We start from the raw sequence: 21,479 nt of genomic DNA, 5'->3' as shown, positions 1-21,479 counted from the left end.
TAGAAAATGTACTGAGTAATTAAACTACCATAAATTGCTACGAGCCTTCTAAACCTCCAATAATGACTTTCTAACCCATGGTCAACCTCAAATTATACTGCATTTCTCCTTAAATTATATTTTATTCTAACATCAAATGACCCTTCAATTCAAGTAAAAGAATGGAGAAAACAAGGACGAAGTGGTTTCTAAGCAAGAAATCATCACGGGCAATTTCTTTCTTTTTTAATTTTCTTTTAAAACTTTCTTCAAAATACAATAATTGAATGATACATCTTCTTTTCATGTCGCATTTGTACCTGTAACTTGTACGTCTTTCTCCCGACGAGAAGAAATTCCACAAACCTCCGTCAACCTATAAATCGTGCCTATAACGGACAAAACGAACCCAACGGACCACACCACGGCGTAGACAATTGAACGATGTATAAAGCTGGTTACGGCCATAAACAACAAGAATGCTGTGAAGAGGAAGAGGATTATTAATGACAGATAGGAAGCCATTGAGCCTAGTGAAAATAATGTAAAATACTTACATTTATACGTATGTGCACACCAATAGGAGTCAATGGGAATAATTAATGATACTAATAATCAAAATGTTTAACAGATGTGGGTTTTTAATATAATGCAGGGTGGCTCTTGCTAGAATATGAAAATTACAATATTAACGAAATATTTCGACATATTTTGTTGATTATAAGAATAATTTATATTGAATTTTGTACGAGTTGAAATGATTAAGAGTGGTGGGTTATAGGTTTTGTATCGTTCAACATACCAAATACGTCCCTCGTAACTGATTAATCGACTCATTTCACTATTTAGAAAGTAAATAAAACGTGTTTAGTTGACAAGTTTGGCTTTTTGGATTAGTGATTTTTGAGATTGGACCTAACATTTAAAACCAAAAAATTGGACTTTAAAATAGAAAGTAGAGTAATTGAATGATGTAAAAATATCTCTAACCTTTTCCCATTGAGGAGGGGGGCTATAGATAGATCATCTGATCATTGTGGGAACGTGGAACAAGAATTATCCGAAAAATAAAATTTTATTTAGTTCAAAAATTCATGATCGTAACTAGATGTTTATGTATATTTTATAATTAAGGAATATAAAATTAAAAATTTACTCAAATTCGATGATCAATTGTTGAATTGAATCTAAATCACGAACATATAGTTTTCTAGATTACGAAGTTTCAGTTTTTGATTTCGAGAACTTGATACTTCAAATCTTTTATAGTATTCTCCAAAGTTGGGGACTACACCGGCCTGTGAGCATCTTTTTTTAATTAAACAAAAAATGAAAAATCAAATTCTATACGGGACAGACCAAGAAGATATCTGAAAAAGAGAAATAAATTTTCAGAATTTCTCTATTTCTGTTGCGAATTTTTAAACCCTATAAATGTCCATTTATAGGCAAAAATTCAGTTCCAGATCCATGTCAAATTGGACCTCAATTTGGTATATTGGTAGGTTATCATTAACATACAGTGAAGGCGGAGTCGTCGAAGGTTGTAAACGGAGGTGGTTAGTGGCAGTGATTTATGAAGGGAAGAAAATGAATGGGACTAGGTGGTCTTTTTGTTATTGTCCTATTCTGAGGGCTTGTGTGAAATTTACTTATTTATGTATTTTTGTTATTTTATTTTTCTTCTATTATTTAGTTAAAGTGAGTAGTGAAGTTGTCTTTTTACACGACCTTAATATTCAAAGTAAACGAAATCTATCACAGGGCGTGATCTGCAATTAATTGATATGATGAGGATGTCTAATTTTAGGAAAAAAAAAAAAGGAAAAAAAAATGAGGATAGATTAATAACATATTGCAAATGTTGAAGACGAAAAGTGCAAGTTTCCCTAAACAATAAAAAAAAGAGCAATAAAACAACAAAAAATAAGAAAAAAATGTATTAGTTCATGTTTAGTACTCAAGAACGTGTTTAATATGCAGTATTGAATCCACGATTAGACAAAACAATAAATAAGAATTTCTCCTTAAAAGCATGTTTGTCTAAACCCTAAATGAAGCAAATTTAAGTGAGATCATACCTTCTAAAATACAAACTTTTGTTACAAAAATTCTACACAACGTCACGTTTTAATAAACTTCGACACAACGTCAATTTTTAATAAACGTGTGACATGTTTTGAAAAAAGCAAGTTATTAAGGTTTGGAGTGTTGGAATTGGTTCAAATAATTAACCAAAAATTGGAAAGGTGTGTAAAAGTGAAAAATGAAAAGGTGTGATTACGTATCAATTTCGACCAAATATTCGGACTTGATCCAATGGTCAAATTATAAAAGTAAATAGACCAACTTATTCTACTCATCGAGTAGATCGTCATGGTATATTTGAAATCTCGAAACCAATTCCGGATGAACGAGAAATTGCGGACCAAAATTGGAAGAAATGAACTGTTGCAACTTTTCGAAAGGATGCAGATTTTGGCTAAGTGTTGCAACTTTTTTAAAGTATGCATGTTTTGACCCACACTACTTCATTTGCACCCTTTCTACATCTATAAATAGAACCATATGAACATGATTTTGGGTACACCAATTGCATTGAGCATTCATTACTTGCATCTTTCTTCAAACACTTGCCTCGACAAAAAAATTCATCACTTGCATCTTTCTTCCTACAGTTTTCTGATTTCTTTTGATTATATTTTGATTCGGGAAATGATTAACATTGTTTACATATTTATGTTGCAAGGTTCGATCAAAAGAATAATTTGCTTTCGTTCAAAAATCGAAAGGGATGAATCCATATTCATGCATTCAGATTCGGTAACTTTTATGTTTTGCTTCTCAAATCTTATTTCGATAAGTCGAAATTACGTTTAGATTTCACGCAAATAACCGGTGTGCTTTTGTGAATATAATATGCACATAATCGGTGTAAATTTCCCTAACATGGAGTTCATTTTAAAATGTTAAATTGTCAAGAGTCGTTTAATTTTTTTATATATTAATTTATATTTTTATATTTAATCAAATGAGATTATATAAGATGGTGATTCGCTTGTGAATATCAATCTTAAAATTTGATAGCTTGTTTTAGTTTTATACGTATCAAATTACTCGTTTGAACATTATAAACTTTGATACTATATTATCGCTTGAAGTCCGATCTTAAAATATTGAACTTGTTAGAAAGAGTAGATCTCCTGTTACTTCATATTTTTATATTTAACTTAAATGAGATTATTCACTTAACAAAAGTTACTTTAAATCTACAGACATGTTTAGTTAAGCTTACAAGTTTGTTTTAGGTATACTTACTTTTATTTTAAGCTAAGCCAAAAATTCTCAGATAGTAATTACCTACTTTTATGTTAGGCTTAGCCAAACATTCTCTAACTCTTCGATCAAACATGCTTTAAATCACTTCGAGAATTTTTTTTTCTTGAATGAATGCTGATTTGCTGATCCCCGTAGACTTCGGTACCACCTCCAATCACATGACAGTTAGACTCAAAAAAGAAAAATTCATTCGCATTAGTGGATAAGAATTTCTGTTAAAACATTCCACCAGTTAAGGACTTCCTTATTTTTGAATACGTTGTTTTGTTTTCAGATATATATAGAGAAGAAAGACTTATCCCTAAATTTTCGGAAATTTTCTGGATCAAAAACACGTTCTTTTGACCACATGATCAAATACTGAATCTATGAAGTAGAGAGAGAGAAGTCAAGATTCATAGACATACAGTTGGATTTGGATATAGAAGTTATATATAGACATATTAACTACTCTAGTTTACTGGCAGTGTCCATGGATTACTTGAGAGAAATAGAAGGCAAAAGTGCTCATGATCCCTTTCTTAACAGGCTTAATCAGACGAGGACGAGAAGATGTGTGTGGATTCCGGGGCCGGTAATCGTCGGGGCTGGCCCGTCGGGATTAGCTGTATCAGCTTGTTTAAAAGAAAAAGGTTTGCCAAGTTTGGTTTTAGAGAGATCTAATTGCATAGCATCTTTATGGCAGCTAAAAACTTATGATCGCCTTAGACTTCATTTGCCTAAGCAATTTTGTGAGCTGCCATTTATGTCATTTCCTGAGGACTTCCCGACATACCCTAGTAAGCAACAATTTATTCAATACTTGGAAGCCTATGCGAAGAAGTTCGACATTAGGCCGGTGTTCAACGCGACTGTAGTTAGCGCCGAGTACGATCAGAGTCTTGGATTCTGGCGAGTATGGACTGTAGGGTTGAAGGACGACGAGATTGATGAGTACGTATGTCGGTGGTTGATCGTGGCGACAGGCGAAAATGCTGAGGATATGGTCCCACAAATTGAAGGAATTGACGAGTTTGGAGGGACTGTAATGCATACAAGTAGGTATACGAGGGGTGATGCTTTTAGAGGGAAAAAAATATTGGTTGTTGGCTGTGGAAACTCTGGAATGGAGGTCTGTTTGGATCTATGCAATCATAATGCTATTCCTTCTCTTGTGGTTAGAGATGCAGTAAGACTATCTCTCTCTCTCTCTCTCTCTCTCTCTCTCTCTCTCTCTCTGAATCTCTCTCTTTCAATAGAAACAAACATTTTTAGGGTTTTTTTTGGGTTCTTTGAGCTTCCAAATTTCCATTTTAACAAGAAAAAGGCTCTATATTATTTCAACTCTCTGTTAGTTTCAAATTTGGAGGATTTTCCTTACAAAATCACTGTGTTTTTAAAGTAATGCATCTATGTGGATGGAACTTGTAAGTGTTTTTTTTTCTTTTGTATATAACTTCATGCTTAAGCCTTTCTCTTCGTACAAATTTTACCATACGATTAGATTTTTATTTTTCCGAAAAATATGTGTGACGTGATTTTAATCTTTTCAATTTGGATTAAATTTTTTTTTTAATTAATTCTATTTAGATCTAGAAGAGATTTTGATGCTATTCATAACTGTTCAAATTTAGGGTTTTATGTCACATAAAATTAATGGGTTAGTTTCACTGTCAAGTACTCCTTTGCTTATGGAGTATAAATGGCTCACTACAGATCATATGATTTTACCAATTAACCCATCATTGGATTAATTTATTTTTGTTGGGTCCTATCTTTTTAATGTTGAACCAACTTGCTCAATGAATTCCACATTAAGATATGCATGAATTCACTTAATTTCTTTTCACAAAATCTTAACCATAGTAATATATTAATATTTGAACTCCCGACTTATACTTTCTTTTCGTGTGGTTTGCATTGATAATACTAGGTGCACATTCTACCACGAGAGATGCTCGGAAAGTCGACTTTCGGGCTGTCAATGTGGCTACTGAAGTGGCTGCCAGTGAGCCTTGTAGACAGATTCTTGTTGGTGGTGTCAAGGCTGATACTAGGAGACACAGCTAAATTTGGCATTGAAAGGCCACAAATGGGACCTCTTCAGGTAAAGATCCTGTCTGGAAAGACACCAGTGTTGGATATTGGAACACTTGACAAGATCAAAAGTGGAAACATCAAGGTAGTGAATACTTTCCAACCCATGCAAATTGCTAAATAAAATCTCTTTTTATTAGTCAACTTCGTTAATTACAAGTGTTTGTCGGATCCCATGATGTAATATCTCTTTTACAATGATACAAAATTCACTTATTTGATTGAGCAAACAATCATAGGAAAATGACACTTTTTCATTGTGTAATTATAAGCTACTATCCTCCATTGTGAATCACCTTTTCTAGTTATAAATGTTAATTGTGATTCCATATAAATATACTCTTTAACAATTATTACATATTGCTTTGCTAAAAGGGGTTTTTTTTTTTGGACAACAATCAAGAAAAGGAAAACGCCTTTTTATTGTGTTTAAGTACTAGCATTAGATTTATTTATTATTATTATTATTATTATTATTATTATTATTATTATTATTATTATTATTATTATTATTATTATTATTATTATTATTATTATTATTATTATTATTATTATTATTATTATTATTATTATTATTATTATTATTATTATTATTATTATTATTATTATTATTATTATTATTATTATTATTATTATTATTATTATTATTATTATTATTATTATTATTATTATTATTATTATTATTATTATTATTCTTTGATTGGTTGGTTGTTCTTGTCCGGGCATTCTTTTTCATCACAACATGTTGCCAAATGAGAACTTAGGAATACCAATTAATTCACTCTAGAAATTAATTTTATTCTCTATTACTTAATTTACAGGTTTTTCCTGGGATCCAGAGAGTAAGGCATCAGTCTGTAGAGTTTGTAAATGGCAATACAGAAAATTATGATGCAATTATCCTAGCAACTGGTTACAGAAGTAATGTACCATCTTGGCTAAAGGTATCTAACTTTAATGACCCTTTTTTCTTCTCATTACTTATTGATTTTTTAACACTCTTGAAGGTTGAATAGTATTAAAAAATAAGATGATTTTAAAATCTTTTTTATTACATTGTCCATTCTTGCTTTGTTCTGTCTTTTAAACATGCACTTTTAGTTCATAGAATTTTAAAAAAAAAAAAAGAAAGAAAGAAAAAGAAAGAAACACATTTGTCGGGTTTATATTTGCTACGCAATAGTGGACAAGATTTGAGATAACTACTACTACATAGAAATCTGATTTGAGATAACTACTACTACATAGAAACAAGATTTCACTTCTTTTTCTCATGCCATTCTGTCTTGTCACTAACGACACGCTCTAGTTAAACAATTCTAATAAGAAATAATGGGTTTTAAGATAAATTATTTTCTTTGCAGGAAAAAGAGATGTTTTCACAGAAAGATGGGCTACCAAAAAGAGCATTTCCAAATGGCTGGAAAGGTGAAAGTGGGCTATATGCAGTGGGGTTCACCAAACGCGGCCTTATGGGGGCTTCCATGGATGCTAAAAGAATTGCTCAACACATTGAAATTTGCTTTAAATCGGAAGCAAAACAACTTTCTGCTGCCCTAATTTCTGCAACTTCACTCAAATTATAGTTTTTTTGGTGCTAGGAATTAGTAGGATTTTGACTCATTGAAGCCAATTAGAGTGGGGTGGGGTTGACCTCAATCTTCTAACATAAAAATCACAGACAATATTTTCTAACCATTAGAGGTATGATTTTGAGTAGTGAGGGTTTTTTATTTTATTTTTTGAAAGCATTGGACATGAATTATTCTTTTCTGCTACGCATTTTTTTTATTAGAGTCTATAGATTAATTTTTAATATGTATTATACAGTTTTTATATACATTTGTGGTATGTTTGGTACATTTTTTTTTTATTTGAGCTATTAAACTATTACATTTGTTGTATGTATGTGAAAAACATCCTTAAAAACACAGCATGGTATATGCCAAGAATGAATCATTTTCTTAAATAAAAGTGTAATCCACAATATCCCAGCTGATTGACTGGATTTTAACCCAATTTTTAATTACATAAACCTATAATCAAGTCGAATTTCGGATAAGTTCTCAATTTGTTCAGTCAATCTGGCTAATTAAATGCAAAATATAGATTATATTATACATGAAGTAGAGTCTGGGAAATGCATAGAAGTGACTTGGAATGACAAGAGTAGTCTAATTATAGTGCATTTAGAATTTTTATTGAGTAATACTATTTAGCTCCGCTGGGTTACAAACTCAATTTAGATGGTGTTAATGTGACTACATTAAATGATAAGTGGAATTAAATAAGTTATTTAATTTTACATTTCATTCAGCATATCATCTAACGTTATCTAGACTAGGGTAGTAATCCCAGTGGAGTTACATAGCATTATTCTTTTTCTTTATTGTTCTCATACATTGCCAATATGACTATGAGAAGATTAAGATCTTATTTGATGTAGTTAAAAATTAAAATTTTAATAGATTTTAATAAAAGTTGATGATGAATTGTATTATTGAAAAATTGATACAAATTGTGAATCCATAATATAAATGATTAAAATTAATTACGAACTTTGATGTAAGTAAAATGTCCATTCAAATGATACTACATGATCTATTGGAGTGGGACGTAAAGATCAATTTAAAATGCAAAAAGTAAAGTTCACGTACTTAAAATCTACATTGAACCAATTAATGAAAGAAAGATGAAACAGGATCATCTTTTGCAACCCCACAAAGATTTCCATGCAACAACTACGAGAAAACTTTATTATTTTTCCATATCTAAAAACTATTACTAATTAGGTTATATTTGATACAATAACTTTGATAGTACTATTGATAAATTTAATCACATGTTTCTTTAACTGATTTTATTAATTAAATATTCTTAATTATATCGATTCTCTTGAGTCAGAAAATTTAATTGGCCGCTACTTTCCTTGGGGAAATGAAATATACAATCCAATACCGATAGGTTAATATCAATTTCTATGAATCAAATAAAAAGGAAAATCTACTATTTGCTTGACATGATAATCTCCAGTGATTTTCCCAGATTTGACATGATTAGCATAAAGCAATGGATTATGTCAAGTTATATTGTGGTTAATTATTGTTATATGATTAAATCCCACTTAGTTAAGTGGGGTCTTTTGAAAAGTGCTAATGTGAGGTTATAACTCAGTTCGAATTTATTTTAATAGAGTTTGAACATTTGAAGGATGGATATTACAAGGAAATAGAGAAAGATTGGAGATAATAGTTAAAGAGATTATTTTCAATATTATAAGAAACACTTTAAGAAAATCGTTACAATGTTCTTGCCAACTCTACACATTCTCTCTTACTAAATATTCCACAAGATAAAACTCGATTAATATGCTATATACAAATTTGGGAAAATGACCGAATAGTTTGATGGTAAAAAAAAGGCAAAAAGATTTGCATATTCAGTGTAAATTTGCATGTGGATTGATGGCCTGGAGAACAAGTAATGAGGATCAAGTGGGAAAGGAAAAGCATGTGCCCACTTCATTAACTAATATGGAACACAGATTTCAAACAATACACGATTCAATGATAGTGGATTATACAGTATTGGATTGTAAAGCAAGTTAAAAAATGTACTTCATAGATTTAAGAAAAAAGGTTGGATTTATACATGCATAGTATTATCATATCAAATCGAAGTTCTCTTTAAATTCCATTTTCTGCAATAGGGACTATAAGATATCAAAAACTGCAATCAGCAGAGATGGAGATGATTAAGCCCTGTGAAAAAAATCACATCATCGATATTGTCTTGATAATTCAAGATCCTCTAATCAAAATATGCACGATTATAAATTAAAGTCGAAATAATTGCCTCAAAAGAGCTCTAGATCTAGATACTCTAAATTTGCATTGATCATATGCAAATTAAGAGAGACTTTCTAAATACAAGATACTCTTTATTTAGAGATTCAATGCTTAAAAAGATCTCCAAATACTAAATGCCCAAATTTCAATCCAAAGTGCTAAATTGATTGTTATAGACATATAAAAAATTTTGTTAAATAAAAATTAATTGGTTATGGACATATAAATTTTTTTTTAAAATAAAATATGAGAAGAAAATAAGGGTAATTGACACAAAACGTCTATACCTTTTAAATTTATTGTGGAAAAGCTCATACCTTTCATTTTTTGATATTTTCGCCTCTGCCTTTCACATTTCTTTGCGCTGAACGTCGTTTAAACTAATTTTTAACATAAAATGACCAATATACCTTCCTATTTAATTAAAAAAGAAAAGAAAAATAAAAACAAATTGCAATTATAGGCACCACCAAAATAATTTCACCTTCTTCCTGCACCTCACCCCCACCCCATCGCCACCTGTCGACCATTTTCAGCCACAAACCACTGGATATTGACATCAATGAAAATTCCTTAACCTCCTCCACAATTACCACCCAACAACTCCCCATAACACTAACTAATCTTGCTGGAATCAACTCTCAAATTTAGCCACTAGAAAATCTGAAAACTGCCAGAATCTCCTCCTCCGGCCACCACCTAGATCGCGGACCCCATCGAACAATTGACCACACCCCGTCGATTATAACCATGCCTCAATTCATCCAAACGTTACTCCAGCAATTTGAATTTATTCTAGAATATCGCTAGTCGCGAACCCACTTCATTAGCCAAATATTGCAGATTTCAACTCCATCCGGCAGCACATGGTCTCAGATCACATGGGCTAACCTTGTCTCCCTCTGATTCACCTTGCCCAACCATGGGTCAAGGTCAATTTCGTCCAGAACAAGTTGAATTCGTGGATGAACTTTGGACCTTATGTGCAAATTTTGGGACCAAGGAATTTGACGAATTTATGGTACTCCAAATATTCAATTCAGCAATTAGAAACTCAATTGATGATGGAAAATCCAAGATTTAACAAACAATTTAGCCAATTTAGGACCTAAATGCTAGATTCAACTCTAATCAGGTGAAAATTTTCCAGATCCAATTGCTATTTCTTTGATGCCTTTGCTCTAATTATGGGGAGTTGTTGGGTGGTAATTGTGGAGGAGGTTAAAGACTTTCCATTGATATCAATATCCAGTGATTTGATGGTCGAAAGGTGGTTGAAAATGGCGGGCAGGCGACGGTGGGATGGGGGTAAGGTGTGGGAAGAATGTGGAGTTATTTTGGTGGGTTATTGCACTTTTTAAAAAGTTTGGGCGCATAAAGTTGCAATTTGTTCTTTATTTTTTGTTTTATTTAAATAGGAGAGTATATTGGTCATTTATGTTAAAAATTGTTGAAAAGGACATTTAGCGCAAAGAAAGGAGAAAAATAGGAGTGAAAATGCAAAATAATAATAATAATAAATAAAAATAAATGAAAGATAAGAATGTTTTGTGCCAATTGCCCAAGAAAACAATAAGCCACTGTTTGACGAGTTGAGATCTACTGTCCACTCAATTAACTATTAATAGGTCATTTAGTGGATGTATTGATTTGAGACTTTTAAAGACTTTTTGAGAATTTAAAAAGTTTAGACGTATCAATTGAAACTTTTAAAAACTCTCTAAAAGTTTAGGTATATTCATTTAAGATTTCTATAGACTTTTAAAAAGTTTCTAAAAGTCATATGGTATTCAATTAAAGTTTTTTAGAAGTCTCTATAACTCACGGGATATTCAAATAGACCGACACTTTGGAGAATTCTCGACTTACTAGATTTCTAGAGACCTTTTGATGAAAAATATAAATAACAAATCTCAAAAAAAAAAAAAAAATCTCATATACTCTAAGATTTATGAAGATTTTAGACCAAAATAGAAAAAAAAATGTCTTTTTTCTTTCAATTATAGAATTTTCTCATATCTCTTCAATTCATTTGCAACAATCAATTTATGATTATTTCATATTTACATAATTGTTTTTAAATTGAAATTATATGCAATTGTTTCAAAATGTAGAATTTCATGTAATCAATCTAATTCTTACCCAAGAAAATTTTGTGGGCATCATGATTCTTGAAAATATTAATTAGGTAGTGAGAAAAATTGTAATTTTTCAGGTGTACAATGAATTTGTAAGATGAAAAGTTTTTAAAGGTCTTTAAAAATCTTTAATCAAAGTTTACAGAAGTCCATGTATGATTTTCATTGATTCTTAATAAATCCATAGAAATTACTTAAAAGTTCATAGAATCCACAAAAGTCACCCATTTAAAAAAAATCTATAGAACTTAAAAATTCCAATTGAATACACCTCCCTTAAATTAACATATCATCAATTTGATAGTGTGTTAGTTGTGAAGTTGATGAAGGTAAATTTGAAATGACATGTTAACCTAAATATTGATGTGAATTGGGTGGACAACAAAAATTGAACAACGGATCTCAATTCTAGTTTGACAACTACTAAAACAAGACTTTAATTTTCTCAAACTTTTTTCAATCACACATTCTCACAATATTTTGCACGTAAACCAAATTTTTTTTTTTACTTTTTAACCACACATTTTCCATAAAATTAATATTCTAAAACATATTTTAATGGTTGTTAAAGAGGATTAAATGTTTCTTTAAAAATGAAAATGAAGCATTCAAATAAAGAGTATTATTAGAGTGATATAAAAAAAAATTAGGCTTTAAATTTGAAGTTGTTTTTTGTAACCCATAAAATGCTCTTTATAAATAGATTCTATTGATTACGCTATCGGAATAAGAAAAGAGAGATTCCCCACACACTGGAATGTTGTAAACTGCTAACATTGTCTTTCTAACTGCTGTAAGAACATGAGAGCTGCCTGCTTCAACACCATATTCAGTAAACAGCACATGATGGAATTGGAGGAGAAAAGTGAAAGATTAAGGAAGTGTCTAGAAGGTTACATTTCAATAAATCCTACTTGCAGAATAGAACCAATCGATCAAAAGTCAAAACAAACTCTATTCTTACTTGCATGCAGGGCCGGTCCTGTGGCGATGCCCATGAGGCCTCCGCCTCAGGCCCAAACCGGATGGGGGCCTCATTTTGGCCATTTTTTTTTAATGAAGTGAAAGTCGAAAAGGAAACATTATTTTCATCCCTTTCCCTCCTGCAATGCGAGTCACTGCTCCGCCTACGACCAGACGACCAGTACGACGCCGGCCTCTGACTTCCAACACTTCAACTCCAACTGGACCAGCGGGGCAGCGACCAGGCGATTATTGATCTTTCATGTAGGGTTTTATCTTTTCCCAATTGAATTTAAACCCCCAAATCCCTGAAATAAAAAAAAGTCCCCAAATCGATTTATGTTGAAGCTTCACTCCAAAACCCCCCAAATCCTTCGAATTTCTCGATTGGTTTCACGAAGCCGGCTGCTCTCTTCTCTTTGGCAGGTGATTGTATCAGTATTACCTTTCCTATTTTTCCATATTGCCCTCAGTCAACTGCTTATTTGGAATGAACTACAAGTTAAGCTTACCGACATAGAACATTACGTTAACTGAAGTTGATTGGTTAACACTTAACATTCTTGCATAATTTAGGTCATGTAGCAGAGATGAGTCACCTGCAGTACTGCCTTGCCGTCACTTATTGTAGTGTATAGGGGATTTTGAAAATAGAGAAGATGGTTGTGCAACTAGAAGCATTTATTGGACAGATATCTAAGCATTGTCAAACTAGAAAGATACTGTTGACTCTATTCAATGTGGCAGGTCGTAGAAGTATAAATTTGTTTTGATGTAGTATTGTTACTTATCGAAGTGAACTAATATTTGATCAATTCCAACTGTTGGAAGAGAGATCGAAGTCAGTACAAGAAGTATGTAAAATGTTTAAGCTTCTAATAAATCTAATGGCATCAAAACAAATGGAAACTAAATTACTTCTTTTTTTTATATAAATAAAATAGATGTTGAATTTTAGTACGTCTTCATTGGGTTTCTCTACAATCAGTTTTCCTATAATCCTATTGATCGAAGTTTTGAGTACCAGATCTTGACATCTGCAGATATCATACCACTATATCCAGTTATTGGATGAAACACTTGAGCAACTTGTAAGGATATTCTACCAAACTCTGATTACCCAAATCATGTTGTAATTGAACCTTTAAACTTCAGTTAGATTAATTCTTTACACAGGTTAATTTAGATGTCTCTGTTGTGGGCTACAAGAGAGACTCGTGTTGGGCTCTACATATTTCTGTTGGTAATTGGATGACAAAGTTCAAGATTGTGCACATGATGTATAGCATCTTTAGTTATGGATATACTTTAGAAAAGTTCATTGCAGAGCCAGTCCTGTAACTAATCGATGAAGATGTGTAAAAAATGGAGATTAATAAGCTATTAGTGAAAAATTAACGTAAACAGTTCACTATTTTTATAATTATACAATTAGGTGATTCATTATGAATATATTTATTTATTGCTTATTTGAGTGGAAGGGCAATTTTGTGTCTTTACAACAACTTAATGGAAAATTTGGATGGAACAGTCATTTGAAACAGTAGCTACTAATTCATAAAAAGTTAAGGATAATGATGTTAAGAATTAAACTTTGAGGATAGAAGAAGTGTAAAGATGGACTGTCAGGTCTCTTTTGTTGGCAGATTTTTTGAAGACGATCAGGTAACAAGTAATTGTAAGTGATCTAAAGTGATGTAATAAAAAATTATTTCGTTAAATTTAATGAAAAGACAAACGACAATGTGAAAACCAGACGAAACCAGAAGCCTGCATCGATTTCATACATATATACGTGTAAGCAACGGAGACAATAATCAATTAACCATTGAACGATGACTTTAATTGTGAGATGATTGATAATATTTATTTGAATATGGAGATCAATATTCCTATCATGTTCATATTTGTATTAGCGTGTAATTTGATGATCATGTTAATATTTGTAATAGCGTTTGATGTGAAATTTTTGTTTCAGGGTTGGGAGTTGTGAGTCTTGTGACTGTGGAATTCTTGAAGGTCTAACTCCGCAGTTTCATCGAAACTCTACTCGTCAGGTAAGCAATGGCTTACCTTAAAAATATTTGAAACATTGTCGGCTTATATAATTGTGGCCTGGTCGGCTTATATGATTGATTATTAGAGGATCAACAATTGCACAGGCGCACATAATAACTATATTGAAAACTCTAATTGTGTGATGATTTGAGATATTTTGTTTTTTAGGTTAATCATTGGGCATCAGATATAGACTCATACACCATGTCTCCTAAATATGAGTCTGGTGCTCAAAAGAGAAAAAGGAAATGAAATGAAATTTCATTAATTCAAAGTCAAGTAGGGGATATTGTCAAGTACTTTAAAAGCAACAATGTGAATACGTTGAATGAGGATGAAGTAGAGATTCAAGCTGCATGTGTTAATGAAATAGATGATAAAGATGAAGAAGTGAGTCAACCTGCCTACGTTAATGTAGTAGATGATAAGGAAGAAGAGGTGATAAAACCTGCATGTGTTAATGAAGTAGATGACAAGAAAGAAGAGGGTTGCTTTTCTCTAAATTTGGATGATCCCGGGAATTGGAAAATCATTGATCAGAGAACAAGGGATTACTTAGTTGAAAGAGGTCCAAAAAGAGTTGATGACATCTCGTTTCCGAAAGATTGTACAAATAGGCATTTTGATTCTTCACAATATAAGCGATTGCTACAAAATGGGCAAATAAGTGATAGAAGATAGCTAGTCTTTTCAATATCTATAGACATGATCTTTTGCTTTTGTTGCAAGTTGTTTAAAACACCCAAAAATGTTACCAGAGTTGGCCAACTTGGTAACGATGGATTCAAAGATTGGCATAATTTGCATCGATCTATTAAAAGCCATGAAGGAAATGAAGAGCATCTATGTTGCATGACTAGCTGGATTGAATTGGAAAATAGGCTTCGAACAAAAACTACAATTGATAAAAGCGTTGGATTGTTGATCGATGCAGAAAGAGAACATTGGAGGCATGTATTAACAAGGATAATCGCTATTGTAAAAAGACTCGCCAAAAACACCTTGCCATTTCGAGGAGATGATGAGAGGCTAAATGTTGAGAACAATGGTCTGTTTTTACAAATGGTGGAAATGATTAGTGAATTTGATCCAATAATGAAAGAGCACCTTCGGCGGGCTAATGCAAAAGAGATTCAATACACGTATCTTGGCAAAAAAATCCAAAATGAGTTGATACGGTTGTTAGCTAATGAGGTGAGAAGTGCAATTGTTAAGAAAATTAAACATGCAAAATATTTTGCAGTTATACTTGATTGTACTCCAGATGCAAGTCAGGAGGAGCAGATGTCGTTAATAGTACGATTTGTAGATAACTCGGCAAACTTACCTACAGTTGAAGAACATTGGCTTGAATTTTTGAAGGTAGATGACACAACGGGACTTGGACTTACAACCGAGCTTCAAAAGGCTTTGATCAAACTCGATTTGGATATTGATGACATTAGAGGGTAAGGGTATGATAACGGATCTAACATGAGTGGGAAGCACAAAGGTGTGCAAAAAAGAGTACATGAAATGAATCCCCGAGCTTTCTATACTCCATGTGGTGCTCATAGTCTAAATCTAGCGTTATGTGATATGGTGAATTGTTGTTCCAAAGCTGTATCCTTCTTTGGAGTGATACAACGCATCTACACTTTGTTTTCATCTTCTACCAAGTGATGACAAATTTTTAAAGATAATGTAAAAGGGTTGATAGTGAAGCCGTTGTCACAAACACGTTGGGAAAGTCATGTTGAGAGTGTGAAGCCTATAATGGAGCACACTGCACAGATAAGAGTAGCATTACTTGATTTGGCAGAAACTAACGAAGATCCTAAAGTAAAGAGTGAAGCCGAATCGTTGGCAACATATGAACTTCAGAATTTTAAGTTGTTGCTTGGCATGGTAATCTGGTACAGGTTGTTGCATGCAGTCAATATTGTGAGTAAATTTCTTCAAACTGAATCCTTGGATATTGATCATGCTATCGACCTATTGCAAGGACTTGTTTCATTTCTTGAAGATTATAGAGAATTTGGATTTGCCATTGCCATGGATGAAGCGACAAAAAAGGCAAACGAAATGGGAATTGAAGCTGTATTTACAGAAAAACGTATAATTCGAAGAAAAAACAATTTGATGAAAACTGTAGTAATGAGGTAAAGCAATCAGCAGAAGAATCATTTAGAGTTGAGTACTTTGTTTTTATAATTGATCAAGCTCTATTTTCTCTGAGGACTCGATTTGAGCAATTCAAACAATATGATGGTATATTTGGATTTTTGTTTAATTTGAAGAGGTTAAGGAGTGCAACTTTATCAAGTTTGTTGAAATCTTATATGAATCTTGAGAAATATCTTAAACATAATGGGCTTTCGGACATCAGTGGAGATGATTTATGTTCGGAGTTACAAGTCTTGAAGATTTATTTACCAAATGAAGCAACAAGAGCAATTGAAGTGCTACACTATTTGAAGACATTGGATGTTTGTTTCCCAAATGCTTATATTGCTTACAAAATTTTGTTAACCGTACTGGTTACAGTTGCATCTGCGGAAAGAAGTTTCTTCAAATTGAAGTTGATCAAGACATATCTCCGATCAACTATGTCACAAGAAAGATTAAATGGGTTGGCTATGTTATCAATAGAAAAAGAAAAGGTTGAGCAGCTAAGTTATTCAGATTTGATTGATATTTTTGCCTCTAAAATAGTAAGACGAATAGTATTTAACTAATTGTTTGAAATTTTTGGTTTGATGGTTTATAATATAAATCGTTTCTATGATATATTTCGTTGTTGTTTTAATGTTAGTTTTTTAAGTTAGCAATGAGTCGCATAATACACCTTTGAATTTTGTCGCTGGGGGGCCTACTTTTCATCGTCCGCCTCAGGACCCATCAAACACAGGACCGGCTCTGCTTGCATGTGAAAGAATTTATTTACAAAGATAGTAAGCTAAGGATTACTAGCACAAAACACTAATTTCAAAAACAAATCTTAGTTATAAGTAAGCTTTAAAAGGTAAACATTTTAAGCTTGGCCAAACAAGTAGATAAATCTTATTATATTTCAGTACATTAAACTCAGAACCAATTTCATCAACAGTGAAAACCAACATGTTTCCTCGAGATCTCCATTGACTTTGTCAATCTTCTTTTGCACTTCAACGTATATAAACCACCTCATTAATATCAACGTATATAAACCACCTCATTAATATCAAGCAAAGACCATGCATACAAAACAAGGGCAAGTATGGTACCATGTTTCTATAAACATGTTAACCAGATGAAGCAATGTAAATAAGCTCTCGCAGTCATGCGGATCTAAGAATCGGGCAATGTTACGTCCTCGTTGTACTTCTCAGGCATGAAAGGCTCCAAAGATCTCGAAATTCTACCAACTTTCACTTTGACAGGCAAAGGAACTGCACCATAGAATAAATCAGAAACACTTTTGGATATGATACGTCTTCGTGAAAAATAAAAGCTATTAATATTGGGAAAGAATATAGATTTACAAAAAGAATAAGAGATCTCTCGAGGAAAGTAGATATCAGTACAATCTGTTATGTTTAATGCCTCAAAATTGGGTTGAAATCTTGGAAGATCACGTTTGGCTTGAATTTGGAACGAAATCAAATTACATCCAAGATTTTTTCCTTTTACGTGGTTTAACCTAATTCTAGTATATTTTCTTACCTTTTAGGACTTTATTAGGTTTATGGACGTGACCTATAAATTAAAGACTCATTTGTCAGTTTTAGATAAAACATTATTGCTATCGTGTATTATTCTCTTCATATTGTCAGTTTAATAAAATTCATCGTTCCTCTACTTAGTTTTTCTTTTTCTACTTTACTTTAATCTTGTTTTCGTGGTGCGATCTTGAATATTTTATTATTGCCATTAAATCTTAATCTTACATCGCTTTGGGATCAAAAAGTGGTATCAGAGCACGGGTTGCAGGCTCTTCGTGATTTGGTTAAGATTTTTCAAGGATGAATTCCTTGGAGTCTGAAATTTCGCTACTGGATCGCAATACAAGATTTTTACTATGGCAAGTAAAGGTGAGAGTTGTGTTGAAGCAGATGAATTTTGACGATACTTTGCTGGGTTTTGAGAAGATGCCAGCAAATTTGTCTATGAAGGAGAAAAAATGGAGGGATCGAAAGGCTCTAGCACAGATTCATCTTCACTTATCTAACAATATTTTGCAGGATGTCTTGAAGGAAAAGATGATGGCGGCTTTGGGGCTCAAGTTGGAGCAGTTGTGCATGACAAAGAGTCTGACGATCAAACTGATTCTAAAGCAGAAGTTGTATTCCCATCGCAAGGCAGAAGAAGGATCAATGCAGGACCATCTTGCTGTGTTCAAGGAGATTGTTGCAGATTTGGATACGTTGGAGATAGAATATGATGAAGATGATTTGGCCTTGATACTGTTGTGTTCGCTACCCAGTTCTTTTTCGTTGTTTCATGATACTATATTGTATAGTCGTGATACGCTGACCATTGAGGGGGTATATGATGCCCTGTTCTCAAATGAGAAGATGGAACTGTTGGTTGGAGATCCTAAATCTAAGGGTGGGGATGCTTTGGTTATTTATGGTGATCGACGAAGGGGTAAATCGAAGGTGAGGTACAGTAATGTGTATTATTATTACTGCAAGAGGAGAGGACACATTAAGAAAGATTGTGACAAGTTGCAGGGTAAAGGTGGTTTGCATGCAAATCATGCGAGACAATCAGGTAACGAGACTAACATTGTTGCTTCAGATGATAGAGATGTAATGTTGGCTATATCTGATGGGGAATGAATTCTGGATTCTGCATGCTTGTATCATATGTGTCCCAATAGGGTTTTGTTTCAGACATATGAGACGGTGGGGTAAGGTAGGGTTGTCATGGGAAACAACCAATCTTGTTGAGTTGCAGGAATCGGTCGTGTCAGATTGAGGCTACAAGATGGGATAGTGATGACACTTGATTAGGTTCGTCATCTTCCAGACTTGACAAAGAATCTCATATCACTGAGTACACCGGATGCAAAAGGATATAAATTCTCTGGTGGAGGTGGAGTCTTAAAGGTCCGAAGGGGTGTTCGGGTTGTGCTAGATGGACGGAAGAAGTCTCAATTGTACATCTTGCAAAGGAACACAGAACTAGTTAAGAGACATTTGGACAAGTTCAGTACCATGGTAGAAGTTCAGTTTTGTACAGTACCTGTTGTGGCTAGCTTTGAGTTAGTTAAGAACACTATTGGGAGAGCGTTGGTGATTTCGCTTTGTCACCAATTTCAATGAATACACTGTGTTCAGTTGCTAGGGTTGGACTCATGGAGCGTAGGTATGGTGGTGCCAATAATGTCTGGAATGCTTTAGGGGATGTTGAAGGTGATAGTTTTAGCAAGGAGCCTTCTGATCCAACATGTGGTATGGTTTTTGCTACAGAGTGCGTTTCGACCCTGTTTGGTCAAAAATAATTCTTTGGTGAAATTTTTGGAACCCAGAATTTGGGTTCGAGTGTCGCTTGTGGACGTCGTGCACAGGACGATGGTTTGGTGATAGAGATTTTGGTTGCTATGTTGAGGAGATTGGTCAGTTCATTTCGAAGCAGACGGATTTGAAATTTTGGAGTTTCGTTCGTTGCACCGGAATTCTGAGTCAAGGTGGAGATTGTTAGATTTAATGCCTCAAAATTGGGTTGAAATTTTGGAAGATCGCGTTTAATTTGAATTTGCAAAGAAATCAAATTACATCCAAGATTTTTTTTTCTTTTACGCGATTTAACCTAATTCTAATATATATATATTTTTTTTACCTTTTTAGGACTCCATTAACTTTATGAACGTGGCCTATAAATTAAAGATTCCTTTGTCAGTTTTAGATGAAGCATTATTGCTATCCTGTATTATTCTCTCCATATTGTCAGTTTAATAAAATTCATCATTCATCTGCTTAGTTTATCTTTTTCTACTTTACTTTAATCTTGTTTTCGTGGTGCGATCTTGAATATTTCATTATTGCCATTAAATCTCAATCTTGTATCGCCTTTGGGATCAAAACAATCAATATTCCACAGCTTGTGACAAAATCCTACCAGACACATTAATTAATGAAGTACTCCCACATACAAGTAACTCCATGGTAAGTAATGACCGTGTGACAAATACATGGTCATTTCCCTTAACTGATCTTAAAAATGCCAATGCAAAACATAATCTTTCTCAAGTGTAGAAAAGGTCAAGAGTAAAAAGCAAGTAAAAGAAAGATATGTGCAGCATCACTCATAATAAAAATGGTGGTTGCTTCATGTTCCTGGTATCAAATTCAAAAGCTATATATGCATCATCATAGATGTTTTTAAGACCATACCAAAAAGTGACATAGCACTTTCCATACTAGTTTGCATCGACAACCATCTTTCTTTACAACTGAAGGTTCAAGCAGACACAATATTTCTGAGGCAAAAGCTGTATCATAGACAAAATATTATCTAATAAACAACTAAATATGGTAACTCGGTGAAATCTCTGTGATCAAACAACTGAATGTAAATTTGAGCGAAATTATTGCAGAGTGATGCAAAAACAAATCTTGTCATGCCTACAACAATTTTGAGGACAGAAACATCAAGCTGATTGATACTTAGAATGGCACGTGTATGTAACATTTGGAGAGCATAGGTAAACATTTTTGGTGTGTGTCATTTTCAAGAAAGAAACATAACTGTAAGAAAGTTCAAGGTAGGTAGAATCTTGGACACGCCATTTTCAAGAGAGCAGTTTCCTTCAAATTCCATTTGCAACTTAGCATGGTCTCCACGACTAACAACTATGATAATCATACCGAAAATTTATATATAGAGTACCTATAGAAGTAATCGTGTAACGCCCCGATCCGCAAGGACCAAAACGTCGCTAGATTAGTTGTACTTTTAGCCGTAAATTTAAAAAAAAATAGATAAACTTTTAGAGGAAATTATAAAGATTTAATTTAAGAATATTTTTTTTAAAAGAACAATAAATGACAACATAACTCAATACAAAAGGAACTAATTCCTAATGTTTTCAGGTGACATCCATGCATAAATA

General features: G+C 33.0%; 1 protein-coding gene across 1 annotated transcript; it reads left to right on the top strand.

Moving 5' to 3' along the window:
• Positions 1-3,790: 3,790 nt before the first annotated feature.
• LOC111376203 (indole-3-pyruvate monooxygenase YUCCA2-like) lies at positions 3,791-7,143 on the top strand. Its single transcript, XM_022999152.1, has 4 exons — positions 3,791-4,486; positions 5,231-5,479; positions 6,216-6,338; positions 6,759-7,143. Exons 1-4 carry the CDS (start codon positions 3,791-3,793, stop codon positions 6,978-6,980), a joined length of 1,290 nt encoding a protein of 429 aa, XP_022854920.1. The 3' UTR covers positions 6,981-7,143.
• Positions 7,144-21,479: the final 14,336 nt, after the last annotated feature.

This window comes from Olea europaea, unplaced genomic scaffold (assembly GCF_002742605.1).
Source record: "Olea europaea var. sylvestris unplaced genomic scaffold, O_europaea_v1 scaffold1471, whole genome shotgun sequence".
NCBI lineage: Eukaryota > Viridiplantae > Streptophyta > Magnoliopsida > Lamiales > Oleaceae > Olea > Olea europaea.
The sequence above is the reverse complement of the archived record's forward strand: the minus strand, read 5'-3'. Positions and strand labels throughout refer to the sequence as shown.